The sequence below is a fragment of the Diabrotica virgifera genome, chromosome 2, assembly GCF_917563875.1.
Source record: "Diabrotica virgifera virgifera chromosome 2, PGI_DIABVI_V3a".
Lineage (NCBI taxonomy): Eukaryota > Metazoa > Arthropoda > Insecta > Coleoptera > Chrysomelidae > Diabrotica > Diabrotica virgifera.
The window spans coordinates 78367653-78394090 of NC_065444.1; the positions used below are offsets into that span (position 1 = coordinate 78367653).

General features: G+C 33.4%; 1 protein-coding gene across 1 annotated transcript in view; it reads left to right on the forward strand.

The window, feature by feature from the left end:
* Positions 1–24542, forward strand: part of LOC114331054 (uncharacterized) — a 46103-nt gene extending 21561 nt beyond the window's left edge. The window contains exons 4-7 of the mRNA XM_028280528.2: positions 4842–5037; positions 7604–8005; positions 8363–8602; positions 17422–24542. Of these exons, the coding sequence (XP_028136329.1) occupies positions 4842–5037; positions 7604–8005; positions 8363–8602; positions 17422–17534 (951 nt within the window). The 3' untranslated portion in view covers positions 17535–24542. The remainder of the gene's footprint in view (positions 1–4841; positions 5038–7603; positions 8006–8362; positions 8603–17421) is intronic.
* Positions 24543–26438: the final 1896 nt, after the last annotated feature.

Here is a 26438-nt window from a genome sequence, read left to right on the forward strand (position 1 = left end):
TGGCTAGCGCCATCTGGCATTGAAAGACGAAATAGTTTTCAATCCTAATAGTAAATTATTAATATTGAAAATATTAAAAATATTACTAAAAGATTTTTAAATTGAAAACTTATTGGTACACTTTCCTGGTGACACCTCCAAGACTTCTACAATTTGCAAGTCAAATGGATGCTGCAGTGAAGACGAGAGGGAAGAAATTCTACACTATGCAATTCACATCCCCCGTCTGCAGCTGGTAAAGTTCCAACGGAAAAATGCACCTAGTTACTCTACGGAGTAATACGAGTATAAAATAAAAATGTATACCATTTTTATTCAGTTGCAATGCGAAGGCAAAACAATCTTACTTTTCAATTAGAATACGGAGTGCAGTCCAGTCCCTTGAATCGCGATTTTCGGCTCTTATTGGAGCCTTCATCGGAAGGAACGTAGGCACTGTTCTCCATATTTTAACTGATTCGTATCGATTAAAAATATTACTAAAAGATTTTTAAATTGAAACTTATTGGTACACTTTCCTGGTGACACCTCCAAGACTTCTACAATTTGCAAGTCAAATGGATGCTGCAGTGAAGACGAGAGGGAAGAAATTCATCACTTCACTTGCAATGGGTGGGAAAACCTCTCGATACGAATCAGTTAAAATATGGAGAACAGTGCCTACGTTCCTTCCGATGAAGGCTCCAATAAGAGCCGAAAATCGCGATTCAAGGGACTGGACTGCACTCCGTATTCTAATTGAAAAGTAAGATTGTTTTGCCTTCGCATTGCAACTGAATAAAAATGGTATACATTTTTATTTTATAGTCGTATTACTCCGTAGAGTAACTAGGTGCATTTTTCCGTTGGAACTTTACCAGCTGCAGACGGGGGATGTGAATTGCATAGTGTAGAATTTCTTCCCCCTCGTCTTCACTGCAGCATCCATTTGACTTGCAAATTGTAGAAGTCTTGGAGGTGTCACCAGGAAAGTGTACCAATAAGTTTTCAATTTAAAAATCTTTTAGTAATATTTTTAATATTTTCAATATTAATAATTTACTATTAGGATTGAAAACTATTTCGTCTTTCAATGCCAGATGGCGCTAGCCACCTACTATCATCACTTCAGTTGCAATGGGTGGGAAAACCTCTCGATACGACTCAGTTAAAATATGGAGAACAGTGCCTACGTTCCTTCCGATGAAGGCTCCAATAAGAGCCGAAAATCGCGATTCAAGGGACTGGACTGCACTCCGTATTCTAATTGAAAAGTAAGATTGTTTTGCCTTCGCATTGCAACTGAATAAAAATGGTATACATTTTTATTTTATAGTCGTATTACTCCGTAGAGTAACTAGGTGCATTTTTCCGTTGGAACTTTACCAGCTGCAGACGGGGGATGTGAATTGCATAGTGTAGAATTTCTTCCCTCTCGTCTTCACTGCAGCATCCATTTGACTTGCAAATTGTAGAAGTCTTGGAGGTGTCACCAGGAAAGTGTACCAATAAGTTTTCAATTTAAAAATCTTTTAGTAATATTTTTAATATTTTCAATATTAATAATTTACTATTAGGATTGAAAACTATTTCGTCTTTCAATGCCAGATGGCGCTAGCCACCTACTATCATCACTTCAGTTGCAATGGGTGGGAAAACCTCTCGATACGAATCAGTTAAAATATGGAGAACAGTGCCTACGTTCCTTCCGATGAAGGCTCCAATAAGAGCCGAAAATCGCGATTCACGGGACTGGACTGCACTCCGTATTCTAATTGAAAAGTAAGATTGTTTTGCCTTCGCATTGCAACTGAATAAAAAATGGTATACATTTTTATTTTATAGTCGTATTACTCCGTAGAGTAACTAGGTGCATTTTTCCGTTGGAACTTTACCAGCTGCAGACGGGGGATGTGAATTGCATAGTGTAGAATTTCTTCCCTCTCGTCTTCACTGCAGCATCCATTTGACTTGCAAATTGTAGAAGTCTTGGAGGTGTCACCAGGAAAGTGTACCAATAAGTTTTCAATTTAAAAATCTTTTAGTAATATTTTTAATATTTTCAATATTAATAATTTACTATTAGGATTGAAAACTATTTCGTCTTTCAATGCCAGATGGCGCTAGCCACCTACTATCATCACTTCAGTTGCAATGGGTGGGAAAACCTCTCGATACGAATCAGTTAAAATATGGAGAACAGTGCCTACGTTCCTTCCGATGAAGGCTCCAATAAGAGCCGAAAATCGCGATTCAAGGGACTGGACTGCACTCCGTATTCTAATTGAAAAGTAAGATTGTTTTGCCTTCGCATTGCAACTGAATAAAAATGGTATACATTTTTATTTTATAGTCGTATTACTCCGTAGAGTAACTAGGTGCATTTTTCCGTTGGAACTTTACCAGCTGCAGACGGGGGATGTGAATTGCATAGTGTAGAATTTCTTCCCTCTCGTCTTCACTGCAGCATCCATTTGACTTGCAAATTGTAGAAGTCTTGGAGGTGTCACCAGGAAAGTGTACCAATAAGTTTTCAATTTAAAAATCTTTTAGTAATATTTTTAATATTTTCAATATTAATAATTTACTATTAGGATTGAAAACTATTTCGTCTTTCAATGCCAGATGGCGCTAGCCACCTACTATCATCACTTCAGTTGCAATGGGTGGGAAAACCTCTCGATACGAATCAGTTAAAATATGGAGAACAGTGCCTACGTTCCTTCCGATGAAGGCTCCAATAAGAGCCGAAAATCGCGATTCAAGGGACTGGACTGCACTCCGTATTCTAATTGAAAAGTAAGATTGTTTTGCCTTCGCATTGCAACTGAATAAAAATGGTATACATTTTTATTTTATTTTATATATATTTCATACGTCTCCATGACGTGTCATCGTCAGTGACGTCATCCATCTGGCCGTGATGACGTAATCGATGATTTTTTAATAGGGGTCGTATGTTATCTCATTTGAAAGAGTGTTCAATTCTCTGTTCAGTAGTATAAACAAAAATATAATTATTTATACAGGGTGGCCAAAAAATTATTTTTGAATTAAAGTGATTGACACAAAAAGAAGAATGTATGTAATTTATTTAACTCAACATACATTTTATTGCTGTCATAAACTAGAAAAAAATTATTATTTGGCAAATAAACATTGCTTTTCGCTTAAATTAAATGTTCAAACTGTCAAGAGGTATGTGGGAGACTGTTTGTGATTTAATTTAAGCGAACAGCAATGTTTATTTGTGAAATAAACATTTTTTCTATTTTCTGATAGCAGTACAATGTATTTTTAGTTGCCACTAGACCACTATTCCCATTTAAAAAAATCATCGATTACGTCATCACGCTCTGATGGATATATCCCAAAAAGTTGCAATATAATAAAAATAAAAATGGACCTATTTCATCATTTCCTTAAAATCTAATAGGTAACTATTGCCAAATATCGAGGTGGACTCTTTTCTTTGGCTCACCCTGTATAAATTTGTATTCATTGTGAAATATGGTGAAAATACATTAATTTTTATTTCATTAGACAGTTTATTTAAATTTTAATTTCCCTGCCCGCAAACGCTCAAATTTTGACCATTTTTTCAGGCCTGTAACTCCTATATGAGGTAAGTCTGCAACTCCAAATTTTTACTCCTTATTCTACTTTCCAGGGGCTACCATTCAGCCAAATTTCAAATTTTTTCATCCATGCCAATCAGAGATATAAAGGGTCAAACTTTGAGATTTTTCAAAAAATTACATTTTTGAGATTTTTTTTTAAATTTACTCAAGTCTCAAAGCTCAAACTTTTTTTACTTAAAGTATGTACGTATGTCTTTTGCAGAAAAAAATACAAACCATTATCGGCTTGTCTTATGCTGTTAAAAAAATGCTGAAAATGGAATTTTATCAGTTTACCTTTTCAAACTTCAGGTTCATTTAAGGCTTAAGGGTAGTTTGAAATTAAATAATGCTACAGGTAACTTTTTTAGAGCATACTTTTCTAAAAAGTTTGATTTGTGATTTATTGTTCCAGGACAAACTTCAGTAAAAATATTGGCTAAAGAGTGGCCATGTTTTCCGTGAAAATAATCGACACGCTTTAACAAAAATGGCCGTCATCGACAAATTAAATTTTTTTAAAATAAAATGAATGCAATTTTGTACTGTCTATAGACTGAAGTTTAAAAGGTAGAAAAATAAAAAATATTAAATATAGTCAAGCAACCACCTTTGGACCACTTGGCTTGGATATCGAGCTAAAAGGGGACTATGTTAAGAAATAAATCGATTTAATCCCAAAAAACTTGTTTTTTCTGTCAAAAGCTAGTTTTATATCAATCCACCCTCTTACCTGCACTTTTTGGCCAACATTAAACAGGAAAAACTGCCGCAGGTTGTTTCGTCTTGAATGTTCACCAGTGGTTTTGATTTTTTGGTTGTCACATCAACCAACGTTGATATATATAGCCTTTGTTTTTCTGAATTTTCTAAGACACAGACACTAAGACAATTGTGGTTGTTGCGTTGAACCACATACGTAGATTTTTCAGCCCATAAATCCTTCGTCTTCCTTATCACCGTTTTCCTTTTACGTTTCCCTGCAAGATTAGTTGCAGCAGTCCATATCTTTCGCTGTTCCTCATGATGTGACCGGGGTATTCGATTTTGGCTCTTTTTATTGTGGTTAACAGCTCTTTTTCTTTTTGCATTATCAGCAGAACACCCTGATTAGTAACGTGGCCGGTATAAGGTCCAATAAACAGTATATTATAAAGGAGATCTGCAAAATCACAAAAACCACAATATACTTTCATTTAGTATACAATAATTTCTATATAATTTGTTTTTTGTTATGTGCAGGTTATGGATTCATATACAATAGGGAGAGAGAATTTCGGAATGGAAAAAGAATTCATTGTAGAAGTGGTGCAGAATTGTCCCAACCCAGCATGCAGATATTACAAAAATCAAATGGAACTTACGCAAAAGACGTTACAACACTTGAATGCTGGATATTTGGGTGAATCTCAATCTGGGGGAAATGATTTACGAAGCAGTAAGTGACCTTAGCTAAAATATTATGCAACCATTTCACGAAAATGCCAATATAGAAGAAATTCCATTTTGCTTAAATCTTTTCGTAAATATGTAATTTTCGCCTCAACATAATTTGTTATACAGGGTGTTCCCGAAAATAGTGCGTTCCTTTAAGGTATGGATATAATTAGTGTGACCAACTAGCCCGAAAAATCCGGGACTTGGCCCGAATTACGAAGTCATGTCCCGGCGTCCCGGACAAGGCTTCCGGGCCATCCGAATTTTCAACGTTTTGGTAAAATTCTATTTTGAAATTTTGAATACGTTATTCTTCTAAGAATTCACATCAAACTGAATTGGTAGGATGAAAAAAAAAATCGACAATCTCTAGACTCTAGAGTGTAACACTAATACCACATTCCAAACGCATGCGTTTTATATCATGGTATTATAGTTCTGCGAAAACTAAAACGGTGGACTTTTTTTCGTTTCTGTATTTTGTCTTCTGAAAAAAATGGCCCGGTTTTCATTAAAATGTCCCGGATTTTAGGTATTTTTTTCAGCCTTGTCCCGGATTCGACTCAATTGGAGTTGGTCACACTAGATATAATACACAATGTAGAAAAAAAATTCCTATAACATTTTTTTCTAAAGTTTACCGTATCCAAAAAAAAATACATTGCTCTGAATATAAGTGAACTTTTATTTTCATAAAATTAAACAATCTGGCATGGGCATACAAAAGCGCGTTTGTGACTGGAAATTTAACATAATGGAAACCCTTGTTTATTTATTATTTGAGGTGTGATTTTGAGGTTGTTGACATGGGAAATGTAGGTACGTACCTACCTGCAAAATAATTATTTCTTGCTTTAATAATGTGGGATTTGCTATTATGTATATGAATTAATGAAAGTGTTGGATTAGGGCTCTAAGTTCGTCTAATACTTAAGTAACTATGGTTTAATTCCTAAAATGCAATTAATGCACCTAAAACTTTTTATTTTCATCCTTTTGTTACAAAGAATTTCGTTTTTTTGACTTCCGAGTGATACCAAGAATTCAAAAATCGTTAAAAATAAAAAACTCGACAGCCTTGTCTCGAGAAACTCATAAGCTAATAAAAACTTTTTGAATTTTTTGTTTCACATGATCAAGTGACGAGTTCTGATGTCGAACGCAAAATCCATTTTTTTAAGGTGTATGTAAAAATTTGCCACCGTTGATTTATTTTTCAATATTTTTTTTCCTTTTTAAACATTCTTTGAAATATACTTAACCCGTCACCGGCTTTGCAAGACGTCAACTGCCACGTGGGGTGCTCACATCACCCCTTAAACAATTTTTGTGATCTACTTGTTTATAAACAAAATAATGTGTTGAGTAACACAAGAATATAAAAAAAAAACATGTTTTTACTTATTAGCTACTAATATATTATAAAAGTTGAAAAATAAAATTAAAAATGTCTTACAAGCAAATTAGCAAGTACCAAACCATAATAAATGGAGTGAAGTAAAATATCTAAAAAAATTAAGATTTATTGAGTATAGAGACATAAATAATTTAAATCAATTATTGCAATATAAAATGTAATTTGACCTGTTTATCAAAAACACAAAAAAAATTAAAACTTAGACTGCCAGATGATGACACCCCAATTCGACTTTAGAGCTACAAGTTCAGAATGACACTAGATAACCACTTTAAACGCAAACGGAGCTATGCTATATAATATTATAAAAAGCTACTATGCCGCACAGCACGTTACCAAACTTGAAATACCAAATATTTGATGAAAATGTGTTATGGAGTGCCGGCAGGTGCCGGGTTAATAAGCTTATTTAATTTAAAAATAAAATAAACGTACCATAGTTTAAAAAAATCACAAAAATGTGATTGAAAGTTGATTTCAAACCGTACCCCTCCATGTTTGAAAATCAAACAAAACAAATTCTTGTTTTGTTTGATGTTGAGGACGAAGACTGGGTGTAATGTAAATACTAGAGACGCGTGCCAAAATGGATATCGGTTTCATTGATATTTATATGATTTATTACTTTGCTACCAGGTACAACTGTAAAGGGTCGTTTAAACACAGCGATAAATCAAACAACTTATCAAGGTCAATCGAGTTGTTGCAACTTATCATTGTGTGTAAACGGTGCATCGCACAACTTATCAAAGTTGGAGTTGGGTTGAAGGTGGTATCGCATTGAATCGCAGCGTCTAAACAGCGTTTCAACTTGTCATCACAACTAGTTGCTGTGACTTATCGTTGTGTTTAAACGAGAGAAACCTACTATTTTTGTATTGTGACTGTCTATCTTTAGATTTTTGTATGGCACGTAGTTGCCAGATTTCAATTTCAAATATATTTTGGTTTTTTGATCAAACGGTTGAATTTAGAAAACACGTTTTAAGACTTTTTTGCTCTATATGGTGCCTTCTACCTATGCTTTTAAGGAACGTACTATTTTCGGGGACACCCTGAATATTATACAAGCCGGTGTCTGTCACGCGCAATAATATATCATTTTTTTGGCTCTAAATACATATTTTTTTCTTTTTATTTGTCTGAAAAGGACTGGGAGCTGTAGATTTAGCAAGTCAGAGTAGTATGGAGGTAAAGCCAACCCCGCCCATCATGGAACGCCCAAAATCCGTAGCTCCTACTCAACAGCAAATCACAGCAGCTCTGATTCAACAACAGAATCGCGTCATCGCACAACAAAACATTGAAAAACTGAATGCCAACTTGGAAAAGCAACGTCAACAGATGCAATTGCAACAACAGCTTGATCTTGCCAAAGGACAACAGCAGAAGCAGCAGCAGCAACAACAACAACAGCAGCAGCAACAACAGCAGCAGGTGCAACAACAACAACAACAACAGGCACAACAGCAGCAGCAGCAACATTTTGAATTGCCGTTAATGGAGCATAAGATTACCGACTTTTTAAGAGTCAATTTGGAAAATTTGGATGGTATGTAATCCATAGATAAACTACTATAATTATTATAAGTTTACATTCTTAAGTCGTATTTAAATTTTTCTTCTTTTTGTCGTCAATTTTTGTGTTAAAGAGAAACACCTAGAGGTACAAAAGTGACACCAATATGTTAGATATTCTGCTATATTCGGCTGATCTGGCAACGTGTTGTTTGTCAAAGGTACTTAAATATGTATTAAAAGGAATATTTTAAACTATTGTACCTGTTATAAAGCAAAATAGATCTTTAAGGGCATAGTAAAGATTATATTGAAAACAATAATGAGCCTTTAAATAAAAATGTTACAGCCTTAAACCAGTTATTTTATGATCGCATATCATATATTTCAGGACTATCTTCTGCCAATAAAGACTTATTGGCGCTCCACAATGGTGCTTGGACACCCACAGCACCCAACACGCCCTCGTCATCATCGTCCACTTCCGTGGATAAAAATTTATCAGAGGGAGGTCAAGAAAAGATCGTGAGAGCTTTCAGTGAGGTGATGAAGAACATGGCTAGGATGAAGACTTACGTTCGTCCGGCGATGTGTAAACCTTATGGCAAACAATCTGAGGCATTGCAAAAAAGTAAGTAATATTAACTATTTTACTCTTTTCACTGCAAAACCATTATGTACTATCATATTTCTTTTGCCATTTTTCCATCTAACATCATTTCTTTGAAATGGTATTATGTATATCATCACCATCATTATCACAGCAGTTTAATCCTAGTGAATTATGGCAATGCCGAGGCATATAGTAATCCTTTTTCCAGATGGATTATTCCTGTTTGGTTTATTTCTTATAGATCTAGATGTAGATATAGATACCTATATAAGAATTCTATAAGATTCTTATAGATCTTTGCAGTATTGGTTATATCTTTCCAATCTTTTCTGTTTCTGCATCTTGTCTTCCAGTCTTTTATTTTCATTATTTTCGTGTCTTCCTCTATCTGGTTCCACCATCTTATCCTGGGTCTTCCTCTGTTTTCTTGGTCTCAGGAGTGCGCAGTTCGTGATTCTTTTTATCATTTCTGTGGGTGCTCTTCTCATTATGGGGCCTATCCATTCTAGTCGTCTTGCTTTTATGTATCTTATTATGTTCTCACCTCCCATTTCTTGTTGAATTTCTTTATTGGTCTTCATTTTTGTTTCTCCGTTGCTTGTTATTTGGGCCCAATATTGATCTAATTATTTTTCTTTCTACTATTCTTAGATCTTCTCCATCTTTTTTGTCAGCGTCGTGATTTCCACTGCATACGTGATAACTGTTCTGATCAGTGTCTTATACATTCTGATTGACAGGCAAACATGATACAATAACTGATACAATATGATACAATAACTGGCTTATTGTATCATGACAGGCAACCCATGCTAGAAATATTTGTCTATGTATGAAATTTAATAAAAAAAATTATTCATCCGGCAAGCAGATGGGTAGAGATCGACCTATATTCGGATCTATTATTTGCCCATTCCAAAGTACGAAATATATCTGCTAGAGCTAAAGTAAATAGCTTCGGTGAGATAGAATCTCCTTGTCTAACCCCTCTTTGTAGATCTACCGTAGCTGTCAACAGTATTATATTATATCTGTTTGATTTTTCGATTTGTGTTCTTGTTACTTGTATATGATCTATAAATTAGAAAAATAATTAGATAAATATAAATTAGAAAACTATAGACCCATTAGCCTCTTATCAGTCTCGTATAAGCTGTTTGTGAAGCTAACTACATTGTGACTAACAACTAAACTGGATAGTTATCAGCCTCTGGAACAGGCAGGATTTAGAAAAGGTTACGCTGTGTCTAGGTACACGCTAACGTGTACGCAAATAAAAAAGTTAGGTACACGCGAATTAAACTTCATCAAGCCAGTGACGTCATTATTTAGCGTGTTCAGTGACTGTATATTTTGGTACACGCTATTTTAATATGTTTAGTGTTTGTTTGATAGAAAAATATTTGTTATTAAGGGAAGGGAAGCAGAACTATTCAGGTGTTTCAAACTTAATTGTAATAAATCAATGTACAATAAAACCTCTGTTAACCGAAATAGCTGACAGTTTCAACAATTTCGTCAATAAAAAGTAAATTTTTATCGAAAAACAGCAACAATTAGAATGTCAATTTGTCAACATTGTTAATATTACTTTCATACAACTAAAAACGCAATTAAATATACAACACATTACGAAATCACCTCGTAGTATGTTTTAATACCAACTTTGACCAAAAATACTATGTAATTTGATACAATAAGAATACAAAAAACAATGTTATTTTTAACTTAAATTTTTGTTATCCGAAACGGCCTCTCCCCCAATTATTTCGGTTAACAGAGGTTTTACTGTATATTTATATTATAAAAGTATATATTCAGGTTAGCAAAATAAATAATGTATTTAGTTGACATGACATGTACAAAATATTGTTAAAATAATTTTTATACGTAAGTTAATTATTATAATCAACTATTATAAATGGGAAATAAGTCACAATTTAACTAAAAAATGATTTTATTGACGTCTCGACGTTCAAATTGGATGTCGTTGTCAAAATACAAAAATTAGTCAGATTAAATAAATTATTAGAAAAAATTTTTTACTAAGCAACAACAATTTGGTTTAATTTAATAGTAATTAATAAATTATATTAATTTAATAGTCTATTATCTTTTTCATACTGTTTTAAAATGCTGTTAAACTCATTAAAAGAACTACCTAAATAATTGTCCACACTCCATAATTAATTTAAAAATAAACACTAAACAAATAAAAAATAAGAAATCTCTTTACTAACCAATATTAAAGTGTAAACATAACGCGATTAAACAAATTCTAACACTCTGAGGCTACGGCTCCACGGGCGACAAATTTACGCTAGCAGTAGCCGTAAACGAACTTAAGGTTCCGCGGAACAGAATAGGAATAGCCGAACTGAACCGACTACAGGACTTGTGCGTAGTCGGTTCAGTTCGGCCATTCCTATTCTGTTCCGCGGAACCTAAGTTCGTTTTATAGCTACTGCTAGCGTAAATTTGTCGCCCGTGGAGCCGTAGCCTGACTCTCTGATACTCGCGGTTAGTGTTGCCCAAAATCGGTCTTGGTCTTGCAGTCTTGGTCTTGTTCTTGCGTTTTAGCAAGACCAAGACCAAGACCGCTTTATTTTAGCAAGACCAAGACCAAGACTGACCGTGCAAGACTTGAGCAAGAACAAGACTAAGCCTGCGAGACTCTTGCGTCTTGCAGTTAGAACTGAGGGTCGTTTTATGGAATAATACAGGGTGTAACAAAAATACAGGTCATAAATTTAATCACATATTCTGGGACCAAAAATAGTTCCACTGAACCTAACTTACCTTAGTACAAATGTGCACATAAAAAAAGTTACAGCCCTTTGAAGTTACAAAATGAAAATCGATTTTTTCCAATATATCGAAAACTATTGGAGATTTTTTATTGAAAATGAACATGTGGTATTCTTATGGCAGTAGTATCTTAAAAAAAATTATAGTGAAATTTAGACACCCCATATAAATTTTATGGGGATTTTGTTCCTTTAAAGCCCCCAAACTTTTGTGTACGTTCCAATTTAATTATTATTGTAGTATTATTGGTTAAACACAATGCTTTAAAAACTTCTTTGCCTCTTAGTACTTTTTCGAAAAATCAGTATTTATCGAGATATTTTGCATATTTGTCAAATCCACCACATATTTGTTTATGGCTAAGTACGATTATGGAGACTTGATAATAATAGGAAAATTTATTTATGATTTACATTTTTAGGTATATTTTGAACCATATTAAAAAAGAAGCCACATCTCGATAAAAGGTGCCTTATCGAAAAAATACAATGAAGCAAAAAAGTTTTAAAAACACTGTGTTTAACTAATGGTATCGCAGTAATAGTTTAATTGGAACGTATACAACCATTTGGGAGGTTTAAAGGAACAAAACCCCCATAAAATCTCTATGTAAACATATTAGAAAAGAAGCCGCAACTCGATAAAAACTGCCTTGTCGAAAAAATACTAAGAACCAAAAAAGTTTTAAAAATATTGAATTTAACTAATAGTATCACAATAATAATTTAATTGGAACGTACACAAAAGTTTGGGTGGGTTTAAGGGAACAAAACCCCCATAACTTTTTTATGGGTTGCACAAATTTCACTATAATTTTTCTTTAAGATATTCCTCTCATAAAAATGCCACATGTCCATTTTCAATAAAAAATCTCTAATAGTTTTCGATATATTGGAAAAAATCGATTTTTATTTTGTAACTTCAAAGGGCTGTAACTTTTTTTATGTGCATATTTGTACTAAAGTAAGTTAGGTTCATTCGAACTATTTTTGGTCCCAGAATAGGTGATTTAATTTATGACCTGTATTTTTGTTACACCCTGTATATTAGTTAGGGTATACGCTTAGAGACTATGAGATACAAAAAAATATGTAACAAAAATTTGGAAAATTGGATTTATCCGCATTATGAACAATATGATAAACATACATACCGAATTAAAATATTCATATAACAACACTCTTATTTATTGGATACGTACTCAGAGGTGATAATAAATTATTATACATACAATGTAAAAATAAAATATTTCATTCTTTCCTAATATCAGACGACGCCTTCGCTCCGAAATTAATTACAATTGAGTATTGTCTAAATTTTGAGAATAGCTAACCTTTCATAAAATAATCTTCTTGTGTTGTGTTACGCCGACACGGCAGTATAATAATATGGCATTGAAACTTTTAAAGAAGTATGTCGCCTAACAAAGGTAACAAAAATATAATACGAATAGCATATCAAGTGTTACAGACAACCACTCAATTGTTTTTCCTTATCCCTATCGTAAAGACTAAACGTCCTACTTATAAACTGTTTGCCGGGTGTGCAATTAGATATTAGATCAATCGGCCAAACAAAATTTTTTGCTGAAAAGGCACTAGATAAGATAATGCTTGGCTACCCTGTATCCCTTACGCTCCATACACTCACAATTGTGAGCGTCTTATTTATAAGTGATATTAGGTTTAAAATATTATTTTGCACCAGTTGCTGCTCTACGACACGACAGTGGGTGCACGTGTCTATCATATTTTCGCGAGAGATTACCGAAAATTTGCTTAGATCCGTATGATATTGTTCAGTGAATGGTAACAACTTTTTGTCAAGTGTGTTAATATGACTTTTAGACGTAAGTGCACATTTTTATTTGTTTTAAAATATTTATTTTGGTGGATAGTCGTCACAAATTGTGTATGTTTACTTATTTAGACAAAATCGTTCAATACTAATTTGAGGTTACAAATCCACAAACGTGTTTTGAAGAACAACACGTTTGTGAGGGCTAGGAGTGAGCGGTGTCAATGTAAGTTTTGAAGTGTTTCACGTTTATGTAGGCCGGGAGTAAATGGTGTAACAATGCAAAAAAAAAGAAATAATGATTCAGTGAACAAAACTGGTAACAAGGGTTTCTTTTTCAGGAACAACTAGAAAAGTTGACATGGCGAGACTGGCTGCTCCTCCAGATGAAATCTACGAACTGCTGGATGAAATTGATTCCGATTTGGAAATTGAACTCGGAGAATTTGTCTGTACAAGATGATGAGATTGAAGAAAGTGATAAATCTGATGAAAGTGGAGACGAAAATGTTTCAGCAATTCCCAGTTCTGTACAAAATCTCCAAAAATCATCAATGCTAAATTGGGGTAGAACTAATCCATTTAAAAATGAAAATATAACCGAAACAATACTTCCAGATCCCACTGAAGTTTTAACACCATAGTGTTACTTTGAAAAGTATTTAGGAAACTCATTTTTTCAACTGTGTGCAGAACGTACTGCACAATTTTATTTACAAAAACACGGAAGGGAACTTAAACCCAAAGTAACTCCTGAAGAAATAAAAATTTTTTTTGGAATCCATGCAGTGATGGGTTGTTTAAAATTCCCTCGAATTCATTTATATTGGAGCAGTCGCTTTAAACTTCCTGTAATTGCGGATGCAATTCCAAGAGATAGGTTGTACCTCTTGAGAGTCAATCTTCATATTGTGGATGTATGCACGGTAACAGAAGAAATTTAAAAAAATAATCGTCTGTGGAGAGTTCAGCCAATGATCGATTTAGTCAGAAGCCGATGTCGGGAATTAAAGAGAGAATCTGAAGCTGCATTCTCAATAGACGAACAGCTGATTCCGTTTCTTGGTCGATGTGCTTTTCGGCAATATGTAAAAAATAAACCAAGACCTGTGGGTTTAAAAAATTTCGTTTTATCAAAAAGTGATGGTACTGTCCTAGATTTTGAAATATATCAAGGAACAAGTACCAATTTAAGAAATAAAGAACTGGGACTCGGACCGTCAGTCATCCTTAGGCTAGTGGAAACGTTACCGGTTAATAGCTTTGTATTCTTCGACAGATATTTTTCGAAGATACCTTTGTTGCTCAAATTATCTGAGCTACAAATACATGGCACAGGAACTATTATGAACAATCGTTTTAAAGGATTTACATTTAAAACAGATAACCAGATGAAAAGAGGCGATTCTGAGCAGGTTGTTAGCAGTGATCAGAAGATATGTATCACTAAATGGAAAGATAATAAATCCGTTTTAATGGCATCTACGGCTTTTGGCCAAGAACCCACACATTTAGTCAAACGATGGGATAAAGCTAGTGCTAGTCGTGTAGAGGTTCCATGTTCAAACGTAATTAAAATTTACAACGAAAAGATGGGTGGAGTTGATATCTGCGATCAGATGATGGAGTGTTATAGAACTTTCTTCAAAACTTGCAAATGCACATTAAAGGTAATCCTACATCTATTTGATTTAGCTCTTGTTAACAGTTGGATGGAATACCGTCGCGACTGCCGAAGTAACCAATGCAAATCAAAAGATATTAAAGATTTATTATCCTTTCGCTTAGAACTAGCAGATTATTTGTTATGTGGAACGAAAAGTCCAAATACAGAAAACGTGGACACAGAAGATGAACATGAAGACCCTCGTACAAAGAAAATGAGACTGTCACATTTACCTTTAACATTTGTAATAAATGACAATATTATGTGTACTTAATATTACTAATAAATGTTGTAAAATGTTGTAATTTATTTGTTTTGTTTTCTAGGGGGAGTAGTCATACACTCCCAGTACTCACAAATGTGTCAGTCACACAATTGTGCATGTCATGCATATACTCCTGGGAAACACAATCGTGAGTATCAATAAAATCTGTCAAAGTGACATAGCAAAATTCTGAAAAAAATTAGTATATCTCTTTGTTCCCATATAAATTGAAAAATAGACTGAACAACTTTATATGTCAACTTACATTTTTTCGGGAGTGTAAGGGGTATAGTCCATTCACGCACGGTAAAATGTTACAAAACCTTAAAATTTCAAACAAAGAGATATTATTATATAAAAAGAGATATTGGCCGATGTGTGATTTTGCCCTGGGGATGAGTTTCACCCCTTCTTGGGGGGTTAAAAAACAAAGGTTCAAAATAAGTCTAGGTTGAATAAGCTGACTAATTCTAAGCAACTTTTGTTCTATTTTATTCATCTACAAATAAACCAAGTCAATACTTTTCGAGCTATTTGCGACTGAATATGTTCATTTTTTAAGAAAGAAAAAACACGTTTTTCGACGGTTTTTGCGCAAGTGACTCAAAAAGTAAGTATTCTATTGAAAAAAATATTCTAAGCAAAAATATATCTTATAAAAAATTGAAATAAAATGATGTATTTAATGGTAGGGGAGCCCAAGCGGAGATTTTTGCAGTTACTGGAGCGCGTCAGATTATCACATGGGGAGAAACCTTGTACCCTGTAAATGTACCTCTACCATAAATTGGCTTTTAATACAGGGGAATTCGTTAAGGGAGGCCCGAAAAAAATACATATTCTTAGAAAAACTCAAAATCGTCAGATTAAGATAAGGTAAGTTAAGTATGTACATGCAAAACAGTGTATATTTAAAAAATCTGACGATTTGTGGGGCGTAAGGAAATGAACGAGTCACAAAGTTTGACAAAAAAGCGAATATTTCGCGAAATGAATGTCAGATCGAAAAATTTAAAAATCCGTTCAATATTTTTCAAAAATCTATCGAATGATTTAAACACGACCACCCACGGAGAGGGGTGGGGAGTAAATTTTAAATTGTAAATGCGAACAACCTCGCGATATTTCGCGAAATGAATATCATATCGAAAAACTGAAAATTACACGTATTCAATATTTTTGAAAAATCTATCGAATGACAAATGACACCAAACGCGGTCCCTGCGGAGGTGGGGTGGGGGGTACTTTAAATTTTAAATAGTATCCCCCATTTTTTATTGCAGATTTGGATTCCTTACGTAAAAATAAATTGGAACGCAAAAATTGGAAATGGAAAATGAATTTAAAAAAGTGGATTAAAAAGGAATTTTTTCAAAAGAGGATTCAAATTTACCGTACAGTAATGCTAGTTTTTAACTGGTCCAACATCCGCCAAGTTTACTCCTCTGTTATGAAATTTTGACACTACTGGCATTTCATAGGTTAATTAAGTTATATCGGCGATTTTTGTGTTTTCTGTGCTATTTTTAATTTTTAGATTTTTAGTCTACTTTTATATAAAAAAACAGTAGTTGTTTTTGGGACCCTTTAGCGACGTATTAGTATAATATAATTTGTATGGATTACGGTCGAAGGCCGATATGGTCAACCAAAAAAGAAGATGTACAGACTGACTCCCGTGGGACATGGTAGATAGCCCAGTTAGTTAGAGTATAGGCAGGGATAGTTTAGATCGTGGGTACAAACCCACCTAATGTGAGTTGCTTATTAATTAATATCAATATGCTAGTAAGTAACTGCGAGACTTGCAAGACTCTTGCTGCAAGACCAAGACCAAGACTGGGAGTGCAATACCAAGACCAAGACCAGGTGTACTGGTGCAAGACCAAGACTGTCCAAGTCTCGTCTTGGTCTTGCATTTGGGCAACACTACTCGCGGTATATACTTACCACAATGTAAAAAACCAGTAACAGTGCACGCTAAATAGTGACGTCACTGATTTATGACATTTCGCGTGTACCGAACTTTTTTATTTACGTACACGTTAGCATGTACCTAGACACAGCGAAAAGGTTATAGCACCATAGATCATACAAGATATATCTGCATATTAAGGAGTCTGAAGTAGGCTATACAATATTATCATGATGACATTCCGAGAGTGAATCCTCGAGAGCCCCGTTTGTGCGGCTTTCGGATAATGATTCAAGAAGCTTTGATCTTATCTGAACAATACCAACGTACTAATTCCAAAAAAATCTTACCAAGTGTGATATTTATATGCATTTCTAATCTTACAGCACTCATGGACACCATCCAGTTGATCCAGTCCTTGAGAAGTTTCCTTCCCCCACCACACATCCAAGTAAGTTCTTGGAAAAACGAAGATAAACATCGTTATGAAGAGTCTTAAGTTTGTAGAAGGTTTTGTACTGTTAGGTAAGTATGAATGATAAACCAGTTGATATGACCAATATTATTCAACAGAAACAATAAATATTCTATGTGCTTTCAGGGATTATATCTCATTTCCAGCGACTTAAACAGAAATAAATGAAATTCTCTTAGATTTGTCTGAGTTTAACCTTCTCAAGTTATATAGACTGTTCTTGTAGAGCGTCTTAATAATTGATGTTTGATTTCAATATGATTTCATACTACCTGTGCGCACATAGCATATGTGTTGTGAAAATACTTGTTTTTAAGAGTGGTCTGAAAGTTATTGTGTAGATTACTTTCTGGAGATCTTGTGAGACACCGACCTTTAAATAAATGAAGGATTAGGCTTGCAGACTTGCGTGTTTTCAAGTTGCATGCACGCTGCGAGTAAGCTGCTTGAGCCTTAATCAATGAAATGATTAAACCTTCATCTTACCCCAAATCTGGGGAGAGAGGAGTTCTGAAATTCTTTCGGTTAAATTTAAAATTTACATTATATTTTCAGTCCACTCCCATTTTTTGTTATTTGTTAATCATAGACAATTAATCACACTATATCTCAGTGATTTAAGTAACATTTTTACCATTAGCAGCATATAATCACTCCTATTGATAAGCAGCTCGATTATAGCCAGTTTTTTACATCCTTTAAAAGGATATAAATAGTATTTTTATGTTCCTTCTAGTTTTAGTGATTTTTTTGTTGTAATTTAGTGAAAATTTATAGTGGCAATCGATTTTTTATGTTATGTACGAAATTTCGTTCGTTTTAGACTTATTGGTTTAAATATTGCCTTTGAAAATTGTAGCAAAATCGGAACTAAACGGTAATTAATGATTTTTACTACTTTCCCAATTAAAAGTGATTAAAATGTAACGGTTAAAAAATTACGATACCGTCGTGAGATCAGTTACGAATCAGCACATTGTTTTTAAACTGTAGTGAGTATTTACCACTGAACAGTGTACCAAGTATGTTGTTTGTTTGACAACAAGTGAGTGCTAGGCAAACATATAACAATGGAAAACAAGCCTCTTTTTTAAATGAAATAATCTGCAGTGTTGTTTTAAAACTTAATACAAAGCGCGTTATGTCATTCTTTTCATTCAAATACTGTTTAATAAAAATGAACTAATTTAAGGAATCGATGCCGTGCAGGAGTCATGAAACCGAATCATAAAAAGAATCGATTTAGAACGTCTCTAATTCCAAACAAAAAATCTTTGGAATTTTCAATTTGAATGTTTTTTGCGCTTATTGCAACCAATACAAAGGCAATACTTGAATCTAAACATTTTATTTAATTTTTATTGTTGGTACACACATCTCAAATCTTCCAGTTTATTGGATAGGATGTAAATATATCATAAAAGCTCTCTGAATGTTGTACATGAAAGGAAAAAGTTTTTGATCTGATCGAAATGAAAAGTTTTGTTAAATGTACAAATTTACGAAGAATGCAAATCTATAAGAAAAGATGTAAATACAGGATGGAATAGAGAAATATTGTAGAGGAAACCAAGTCCCATAACCAACTAGGAGCGGTCAATATGGAACTATTCTCGTGACAAATTAATCAGAAAATCCTAAAAAGAGCAAACATTGCGTGGGTGATAACCATGATGGCCAGCACCACATTTATTAACAATTACATTCTTGCAAAATATGGTGCTCTAACAATAATAACTGATGATATAATTTTAATTCTCTAACTTTTTTTACAAAATTATCTGAAAACAATTTCTTTTCGCTATTTACTATATATATTCGTATATTTTGCAGTATTTGCTAACAATTATTTCCAATATGTCATTTTTTTGTAGCCCCACGTTGGGCGCCATAAGATCGATCAAAAACTTTTTGAACAGGTGTAAGTTGTGTTTTTTTGTGATAACGTTGTACTTAATCTCCTTAGGATGATTTGTAAGAAATTGATACTGAGATTAGGAAAAACTGTTTATTTTTCTTCTTTTTTAAGTAGTACCAGAGCACAAGTTACTGCAAATCTTCAAATGTTTATGTATACTATCTTTTAGTTGTAATTAAGGGTGCTATTCGACCATGACCAAATATTTATAAACAATTCGATTCATTTAGATTATATCCATCTAATTAGTTCTGATGTACAGCTGGTTCCTAAAAAAACTTTTTTTTTCTCTGATTCTGGCCTTGGTTTAGAACTAGAACCTTTAGCCACGTAATTGTATAACTTATCACTAACTCAGGTGTAATGTGTAGTTTGTGTGTGTTGAGTAAGTGTCTTGTTACTTTGCAAAGTCTACGTCATTGTCTTTGCAAAGAGACGCTAATTGTATCCGACCTAAAAAAACTGATACGACTCTTAGTAAAATTTGATCATTTTGAGCAGTGTATTTGATTGGTTTGACATTATATATTTATTATGACAGACAAATAATAAAATAAACAAACAAACAACTGATTACGTATTATGTTAATTCATAAATTATAATAATAATTATTAAGGTCTAAATTTTGATATTATTTTGAATGCTTGCAGTTTTCGCATCTTCAAAGGATTCTCTTCTAATCTCTCCAAAAGCGTACGATCTTCATGAGCGGTAGATATTTTTGGTCTTCCAGAACCTTGCTTTCTTTCGAGAGTTTCCAGAGAGTCTCCATCTTTTATTAATATTAAAAACTGTTGTTCTGCTTATGTTAAAATGGTTCTTTACGGCAGATCGTGACCAGCCATCTTCTAATTTCGTTAGAATTCTTGCTTTTAGTTCTTTGCTAGCATGTGGAGCCATTTTTTGAGGTTGAACAGAATAAGTTATCTGACAACTTTTAAATTTTGGCAGTGACAGTATGTAAACAGTAAGTATTTATCCTTCAAAATACACTGCTCAATTTTCTACAAAATACGCGTTAAGAGTCGTATCAGTTTATTTAGGAACCAGCTGTACATAAGAGACACAAAACAGGCCGACTTAGGAGTATGAGTTTCTATCAAAATAATAATCCATCAAGAAATTGGATTAGCGGGCACCTCTGGACCAACAGTTCCTACAGAGTGTTTAATAACCACGTAATATTCATTATATCATGATAGCTAGCTTCGCATTTCGGTTGATTCACGATTTTCTGAAAGTCAGAAAGTGGTATTGATGCCCAATAAACTGTGTGAGTGTGACTGAGAAATGTGTGTCAAGCAGTTGAAGAGGTGGATTCCAAAAGGTCTTAAGTCAAAAAAGTAAATTTTTCAGGAACGAATTTTTTCTATGTTTAAGAATATAATTAAATGTTACTTTGGAATAGAATCAGTCATGTAATTTGCAGGTTCATATTCTTGTTTCAAGACAATTTAAAGTTAGATTTGAACACAAAATCATGGCTTTTCAATGACAATCAAGTCAGTGACTTAAGCACTTTTGGAAAACATTACTGATTTGTAATCTGTATAGTATACTTGACTGTTATGGCATGAATTGTTTTTCTAATGTTAGAAATGATGCTCTATAATCAGATACAACTAAAACCTCAAAATGTGAAAAAGCCCTTTTGGAATCCACCTCTTCAATTAGGAACTACGAGAGTAAAAAAGTTCTTGGTGTAATAAAAAAAAGTATTTTTATCATTGCAATCGTCTACTATTTAAATATGAGTTGTTAAAACTATTTTTGCAGCAAATATTATAGTAATTATTCATCATCATCATTAGTATTATTATCTTCATCTACCAATACATCCTCGTTTTCTGATGCTATTTCATCTTCTATATTATCATAAAAATCGCTAGCAGTAACAATTTTCTGTAACTAAGCCTCAGTAAAATATTTGCGGGCCATATCTACTAAGAAACTATAATAATATACGCCAGGAAATAATAATAATGACTAACTGTAGTAGACAGGAATGTCATGATTCCTACATAACAGGCACCACAGTCTAAAAATAAATTTTGATAACGCGCAGTGTAAAACTACTTAGAATTCCACATAATAGACGGTATTTGACGAAACATCAACTTAAGAATATATGTTTTATTCGTAAAATACAGGGATTTTTTTATTTCAAAATATGAGGATATCTAGAATGATATTAAAGTCAAATTAAAAAATAATGAGTTAAAAATTTAAAATACTTTTGAATTTATTAAAGAAAAACATACGCTGGTGTCCAAATTTACCCCCCTTGGTCATCCGAAGGTTAAGGACTAAATAAACCACCAAAAGCAGATACAACCGATAAAATTATTAATATTTGATCATGGTATATTGGCCAGGTATATTTGTTTAATATTTTTTTATATGTTAGGTATAAACAATTATAGCTAGGATAATATAGTAATAATTTGTTGTGTAGAAAAGAGGCCAGTCTACATCGGCTTTTTCTAAATCTAGTCAAACGAAATTAACAATTGATAGCCCAAAATTTGCGCTGTGATTTTAGAATCCAGTCAACCCTTACACATTTTTATATTTATTTTTTGATTGGATGCATTGACGTTTTTTATATAAATAAATTTGACCGTAGATCTGAGCCTATTTGTAAGATTTGTGAACGTTTGCCATCTAATGCAATTTATTAGTGATATCGGCGCCAATCATATGACATTTGACACAAGTCGTGCTAAAAGGGCGGAGCTAAAAGTGACATGAAAGGGACACATTCTCAGACTTAAATGCTCAATTATATACAGTGAGCGCCACCATACTAGACACATAGGAACATTGAGCTATTACAATCCTGGACCCTTCACTTGTTTCAATGTTTATTGTTATGTCTAGTGACGTTTAGAACGTCAAAAATGTATAGAAACTCAATATTAACATAGAAATACTTACATTTTAACTTAGACTGAGCGTCTTCCACGCTTCCTGACGACAAGATCTTTTGGACTGTTCTGATGCTATCTCTTTTTAGCACATTGTATCGAGAAACTAACATGAAACTAAGTGGGGGTATAGACAAGGTAGGGGAGGACTAGTGTCAGCGTTAGTATATGTAAGAGTGAAACAGCACTGATAAAAAAATATGGTGTCGTCACTTCGCTCAACATGACACTCTGTCTATGTTAATAATAAGTCTATGATTATATACTGCGAATTAATTATACGTGCGTTTAAGACACAGAAGTGGAATATAATGAAAAATATGTAAGTAAAGGAAAAATTCCAAAATAAATAAAATGGGAAGCTGATGAGAATTTCATAGTGAGAAAAGGCAAAAGTATAATAATTAAAGACATTGGGGACTTGAGTGGTGATTTTTTTATTTCGTTGGATATAATTTATCTCTCTGATACCTGACCTTTTGTAAAATAGCCGCTGTCAATGAAGAAATTATAGTCCGTCCGCTACAACTTTTCCCATGCGGTACGATTCATTTTCAATCAAATTAAGTCAAAACATAAATTGAAACGAACGTCGATGTGTATATACATTTTGTATACTGTATACTATATACTACACCGGCCGAAGAAATCCAGGCCGTAGAAGAATGTCCTGGATGAGAAATTTGAGAGAGTGGTTTGGCTGTACCACTAACGAATTGTTCAAAACAGCAGTAAATAAAATTAGAATCGCCCTAATGATATTCAATCTCCGATAGGAGAGGCACTCAAAGAAGAAGAAGAATATACTACACAAATCGGCGTACGTTTCACTTTCTGTTTTGACTTAATTTGATTGAAAATGAATCGTACCGCATGGGAAAAGTTATTCGCGGTGTGCAAGTACTTGGAAAGGGAAACGAGAAACGACCGTGCGCGAGTCGCGGAGAAATATTGCAACTATCTTAAATAATTCATATTGTCAATTGAAATTGTCAAATTTACGTATATTTCATACCTTCTGTCATTGACTCAGAAAAATTATATATTGCTCCACAATATTGATATGATATGCAATTATTATATAAAGGTAAATTTAATTAATTGTATTTTGCTTGCAATACTGCATTTTAATAACTGATTTTATTTACTACATACAATTGTTTACGTTTGATAAACATAACCTGCATCTTATTTTTTCTTTTTATTATTTTTTTGGACTATGGTCTTGACAATTATCCAGCAACCAGGACTAATATAATTGGCCAATATAATTAAAAGTGCGAAAAAAAGTACAGAGCGTAGAAATAGAGGTCGCTTTGCCGAACTTGCACGGTCCCAATAGCGGACGGACTATATGTATGTGGTACAAATAAAAATATGCATCTACTTTGAGAAATATTGCAGACATAATTGAATTCCTAGTATGAAAAAAGGTTAAAAGTATAATTAAAGCATTGCATAAGCAAGTTCGGGGTATTTCTCTTTATTATTAACAAAGAACAACGTAAACAAAGGTGGCAAATTGTTCACAGATATATTTTGTATTTATGTGTAAAGACTGTTAACAGATCTGGTGGATAATGAGTATATATGTTTAAGAAATTTATAGGTTAACAACATGTATAGGTATTTTCCTCATAAAACTGTTACATGTCATCTCATACCCAACGTCATGCAACGTTGTATTTTTCGCACAACGTTGCCGTATTATCGGGAAAGTAGGCGATCGAAGGATTTATAGTTTTTAATCCACGAAATTTGCTGGTAGAAATAAAAAAAAATTGCTTATTCACAATATTTTTAGTTCGCTTCATAAATTAGAGATCCATTGACGTACTGGTTGTTCAATGATATTTAACATAAATTATCGTTTTTTGAGTACTAAAGTTCAAGCAATTGTAAGTAGATAACTATATTTTTATATGTTTCTTTATGCGATAAAATGTGTACGTATATTAACACTCACGAATATTCGTGTCATTTCGTACTATGATGATGTGTAACCGATTTGGGAGGGAAAATGTGTATCTTGCCATTATGTATAAGTATTATTTTGCTTAAAGCTATTTACTCTTGTGCAGTACAGTATTTTTGCCTATGTGATTTTATGTATATTATTTTTCTGTTTTGTTTATATTTAAGTAAGCTTTTTGTGCAATTTCGTCAATAAATATACATACAGTGAATGAGTTTTATTCTTAAAATGTTCGAAAACTGGAGTTTTGATATATGACAATGGTGTAGAAAGATGTATGAAATAGTTATCAAGGATGGTGTTAAATTTGACCTATGACTACTGGTTTTGGAGTTGCAACAGAAAGTACAAGCGATATATTATTAGACGCGCCGTAGCATGACGAGAACAAATATACAGTTCCGGTTTCACGCCTGTCCGAGAATATTATTAAAATAGGTAAAATGACAAATGAGGTGTCAAATATGAGTTTATTATACAAATATGGTATTGGAGGTGAGAAGTTTTACCTCAGACTTATTTTTAGAGCTGCAACCGGAACTACTGTACTAAAGTCACTGAAATAGTACAAGGCGCCTTATCAAGACGAAAACCAATATATACTTCCGGTTTCGTGCCTCTCTGTCTGCAAATATAACTTCTTCGTTATTAGAACTGATATAATGACAAATAAGACGTCGAGTGAGAGCTTATCTTATAACTCAAGGATAGTATTGAAGGTGAGAAATTTAACATCAGTCTTCCGGTTGCAGAGTTTCGACTTTAAGTACTGTTTTAAAGTTGCCGAAATAGTGCAAGCGATATATTACTCAATGTACCTGTGCAAGACGAAAATATATCGCCGCTTCGCAAGGACGTAGGCTTAAGTCAAAATTTGAAGAAATGGAGTTATTAATGCAGATTTACTAAAAATAAAAGTATCTATCGCGTGAATAAGGACCTATTACGTTAATAATAATAGTCGCTAAGAGATGGCACCAAGTGTCTATATTCGTTTGGCGCGAAAGTAGTCAACTACTTAACATTTTCGTATGAATACAGGCGTAAGTTAATTACGCCGCAGATTGTAAAGCAATTTGTGTGTTTACTTCTCGTCAAGGACGACGGTTCTTATATTTACAATTAGTTTTTGTGAAAATTCTCTCTAAAACAAGGACCCATTTTGTAGTTAGGTCAGAGTTTTAATAAAGTTGAAGTAAATCTTTCTCAGGAAGAAAGAGTCAAATCTAATAGGCAGGGCTTACAATACCGGGATCCCGGATGATTTTTGTCCGGTATTTATCTAAAAATACCGGTATTTTGGTATTACATTAATTGATAAAAATTGAATTTATGCACAATATAAATCTAATTTAAAATAATATTAATTAATGACAAGATTTTTTTTTGAAGATATAGAATCAATTTCGTTGTATTAAAATCTATATCAGGCATATTTATTACACATATATCGAGAAACGGCGGTGTCGGCAATATAAAGCGATTGTTTATGTTGTACGTCTACTACCCAATGCCACATTTTCTTTCGAAATGTCACATTTTGTAAGAAAATTTAACCCGATGGAATTTTGGAAAAAATACAAATCCACTTTCCCTGGGCTTTATTATTTGGCTATAAAATATTATTTGTCAATACCTGCCACATCAGTACCTTCCGAAAGAGTATTTTCAAAGGCAGTTAACAAACCTAAGTATTTTTTAGAAATTAAACTAGGCATAAGAATACTGGTATCCCGATATTTCAAATATCAAATACCGGTATTTAGATTTTAGTTCGGTGTTGGGTTAATCTGTGGTTCGGTATTGTAAGCCCTATTAATAGGGGTAACAAAATGATCAAATTTAACCATTTTAACACTTCATAAATTTACCTACTTATCACAGTTTGTATTTAGATATATTTCTAACAAAATTGTATAGGTAATTCCTGTAAAGTAACAACTTAATCGGAGTTATACCCATAATCAGGGACGCGCCGTCCATATGGGCAAGGTCGTGCGGCGCACGACGGCGTTAAGGCGCCCTTTGACTCGGCAAAGTTAAATAAATATCCAATTCAAAACTAAATATTTTTGAAGCAAATAAAAACATTGCAAAAATAACTTAG